Source organism: Rhagoletis zephyria, unplaced genomic scaffold (genome assembly GCF_001687245.7).
Source record: "Rhagoletis zephyria isolate East Lansing unplaced genomic scaffold, Rhagoletis_zephyria_1.1 Rzeph_scaffold_01274, whole genome shotgun sequence".
NCBI classification, from domain to species: domain Eukaryota; kingdom Metazoa; phylum Arthropoda; class Insecta; order Diptera; family Tephritidae; genus Rhagoletis; species Rhagoletis zephyria.
Window position 1 is genome coordinate 101,957 of NW_016158358.1, and position 3,290 is coordinate 105,246.

The 3,290-nt window shown below is 34.6% G+C and overlaps 1 protein-coding gene across 1 annotated transcript; it reads right to left on the reverse strand.

The window, feature by feature from the left end:
- Nucleotides 1-361: 361 nt before the first annotated feature.
- Nucleotides 362-1,410, reverse strand: LOC108363431 (zinc finger BED domain-containing protein 1-like). Its single transcript, XM_017616795.1, has 2 exons — nt 1,142-1,410; nt 362-893 (listed from the first exon to the last, which is right to left on the reverse strand). Exons 1-2 carry the CDS (start codon nt 1,408-1,410, stop codon nt 362-364), a joined length of 801 nt encoding a protein of 266 aa, XP_017472284.1.
- Between the last annotated feature and the right edge of the window lie 1,880 nt (nt 1,411-3,290).

Sequence of the window (3,290 nt, forward strand, 5' to 3'; positions counted from 1 at the left end):
TGGTTGCCTCTTCAAAGGGCGTTAGAATTAGCACCAAATCATTTAAAACCAAAGCTTCTTCATTTCGCAACGGCTCTGGAGCTCTATCTAAATCCAAAAGACACGCATTAACTGAATTTTTCAATTCCATAATTCTTTTTATCATGGCCAATGAACTGTTCCAGCGCGTTGGAACCTCCTGTATCAATTTCAAGGGCTCATTACAATTTTGTTTTTCCTTTAATTTTTCTGTAGCAATGTTACTACTTTTAAAAAATCTAACGATATTTTTACATTTTGAAATAATACTTTCGATTGAATTCAATTTTAGTGTGTCCTGTATTATTAGATTAATGGTGTGAGCCATGCATCGCAAGTGTCTTTATTGCAGGTTTGAGCACATTTTTATCATTGTGCTGTCGTTATCTGTCACAATACAAACTATCTTATTAGTAATTTGATACTCGTCAAATACTGATTGCATTGTTCTTGTGATGTTATCGGCCTGTTTATTTGTACGGTCCAACAGAGGTTTGGTGGACAACACGTAACATTTCAAACCAAAATCGTTTGTAATGAAATGACTTGTCACAGTAAGATATCCATCATTAGCCCTTGAGCTCCACATGTCGCAAGTTATTGCAATATGCGCGACACTCTCCAGTTCATTTTTAATCTGGATTTTGATTTCATCATATTGCGATTTCAATAGTTTATTTTTTAGAGTTGTTTTGCAAGGTAACTCATACCTCGTGTCTAAAACACGAACAAAATTTCGAAAGCCTTCATCGTTAACTATTGAAAATGGTTGATAATCTTGGCACACCATTAATGCAAGCGCGCGATCGATTTCCTTCTTTCTTGACGAATTTTGATCATATCTCGGTGCGATTTTGATAAAAAAGTCGAGTGTACTGAAAATGCAATAATGTAATTATATCAAAAAGGCGGAATAGTAACTATTGGACACAATACGGATAACACAGGAAATACGGCTCAGAAACTCGGTTAGCTGTTGCTGATTCAGCCTAATATTTGTTGGAAAGACTAATATTTTCATGACATTAACTTCTTGTGTAGGCTCGTCTGACCGTATCACCCGTGTTAACCGAGCTGCCGATCCGTATGCCGCTTCTTAAAAAAAATTTCACCAACAAAATACCTTTGCGATGAAGACGCGGTCGACGATGTAGTGCTACTGCTGCTGGTGGTGGCGTTGCTCCGCATACTGCTTCGAACACCGTCGCACCTAGACATGTGGTCTTTTAAATTGCTCGTATTTCCACAGTGTGCATATTCTTTTTCACAATACGTGCACTTAGCTTTTGTATCCTTTTTCTTAAAATATTTCCACACATCCGATATTCTGGGCTTTTTAACTTTTGGCGGCGAAAGTGACTCACCGTCGTCAATGCTAATAATGTCGTCCATCTTTAAAATAGTTTCATTTGTTAATTGAAATTATACAGAATGCTTATTTAATTATGTATGCACATATTTAATTCCTTACCGTTTCAGAAATCAATACGTTTAATCACAAAATCACAAGCTTACGAACAATTTGAATTCCGCGTAAAGGAAGAGAAGTGAATAATATAAACATCGATAGTTCGATAGTCGCTGGACTATCGATAGTACCAAACTATCGATAGTGGTGTCGATAGTATCGATAGTTTTCCAGCTCTATGGGACAACGTTTGTCAAGGGTGGGACACGTAAGAATTTTTATATGAAAACGAGCTTTTAGTGTGGTCCATATTATAGATTAGTTATTAAAAAATATAAGAAGCCAAGTAGGGGTTCAATTCACTCAGGATTTATCTTAGGATAGTGCCTTTTATCTACCTTTTTGGGTGTAATTGTTAGTTAGTTGAATTTTTATAATTTTTGTACGAGGTTTGAAATGTGGATTTATGTGGTTCTGGTTATGTAACGTGCTAGACTTTTATAAAAAAAACTATAAACAATAAATAAACAAAAGAAAAAAAACTGGTCGAAATGACACTTAACTTAATTAGCTGACCAAACAGCATATAAGTAATGGGCTAGTCTGCGCTTCCTCCTCCCCTGCGCAAATAAAGCTTATCAGCCCTGTAAACCTACATCTGACAACTGTCCACCTGTAGCTGTCACGGGTGGGACATGCTTCACTGTTGAATTATGTATTCTCATCTAACTATGTGGAAACGAAAATGCAATTGTGGTAAACATTTGCAATGAAGTTCTAGCATTATGTAACATATCCGAAACACAACTTTAACTTCTGTAATTAAATATAACCACTTTTAGCATTTTTTGTCACGGGTGAACCAGTACTGCTTAATAATAACTCATAATATAGATAAAGCGCTCACGCAATTTAATATATAACACAATTTAATTAAAAGCAGATGAGTTCTATATATTTTATTCTTACCAAACACTTGACAGTACTTTCAACACAACCTACATATTTGAAACTCACTCAAAAAATTTACTTAGAACTTGATTTCAAAACGTAAAAAAAGGTAATAAAAATGCATTTAAAGCTTTAATTTGTAATTTGTTAGTTTTATAAAGAAAATAATTTTTGCACTATACTTGGCCTGTCCAATGTATGCTTTTTGTGCAAATGAAAACAACTGTTTTAGACTAATTCGGATGTCCTTTTTTTTATTTCTGCAAAAAAATGCAAATTTTGATTGCATGCATGCGAAACCGTAGATACATACGTCTTTCTCTCGAATNTCTGCAAAAAAATGCAAATTTTGATTGCATGCATGCGAAACCGTAGATACGTCTTTCTCTCGAACGTAAAATTTGTGAGAAAACCTGCGCACATACGGCATTTTAGCAGTACGAAAGCGCTAAGAGCGCGGAGTTTACTGATGAAGAACGTGGGTATCTACCAATTTGTAGTTGTTTTCCATCGTATTCATAAAAGTCGATTTCAATTAATTTGTTGGTCTCGATAAACCTTTTAACCGACTTTAAAAAAAGGAGGGGGTTATGAGTTCGTCGGAATATTTTTTTTATATATGTTACCGTATGACTTTGCACCACGTTAACCGATTTCTCTAATTATAATTTTTTTTATGGAAAGATGGTACCTCAGAGGTGGTCCCATACTAATTTGGTTTAGATCCGATCATTGGATTATGAAGAAATTAACGGTATTCTTAAATTTTTATATGAGGTTTTGGTTTTTTCTTAAAAATTACTTGTACTTCTTGAATTTTTTGGCAAAACATTATATATGAGTTGATACATATCAAAACTGCTTAAGTCCACAGACGAAATTTTTTTGGTCCCTTACACACTGACCGAACAAA

What these genes read in the sequence shown, in the direction of transcription:
- LOC108363431 (XM_017616795.1), bottom strand. Translation starts at nt 1,410, where the DNA reads ATGGACGACATTATTAGCATTGACGACGGTGAGTCACTTTCGCCGCCA. An exon ending in ACCGCGTCTTCATCGCAAAG is followed by an intron (nt 894 to 1,141) that starts GTATTTTGTTGG and finishes TTGCATTTTCAG; the next exon opens with TACACTCGACTTTTTTATCA.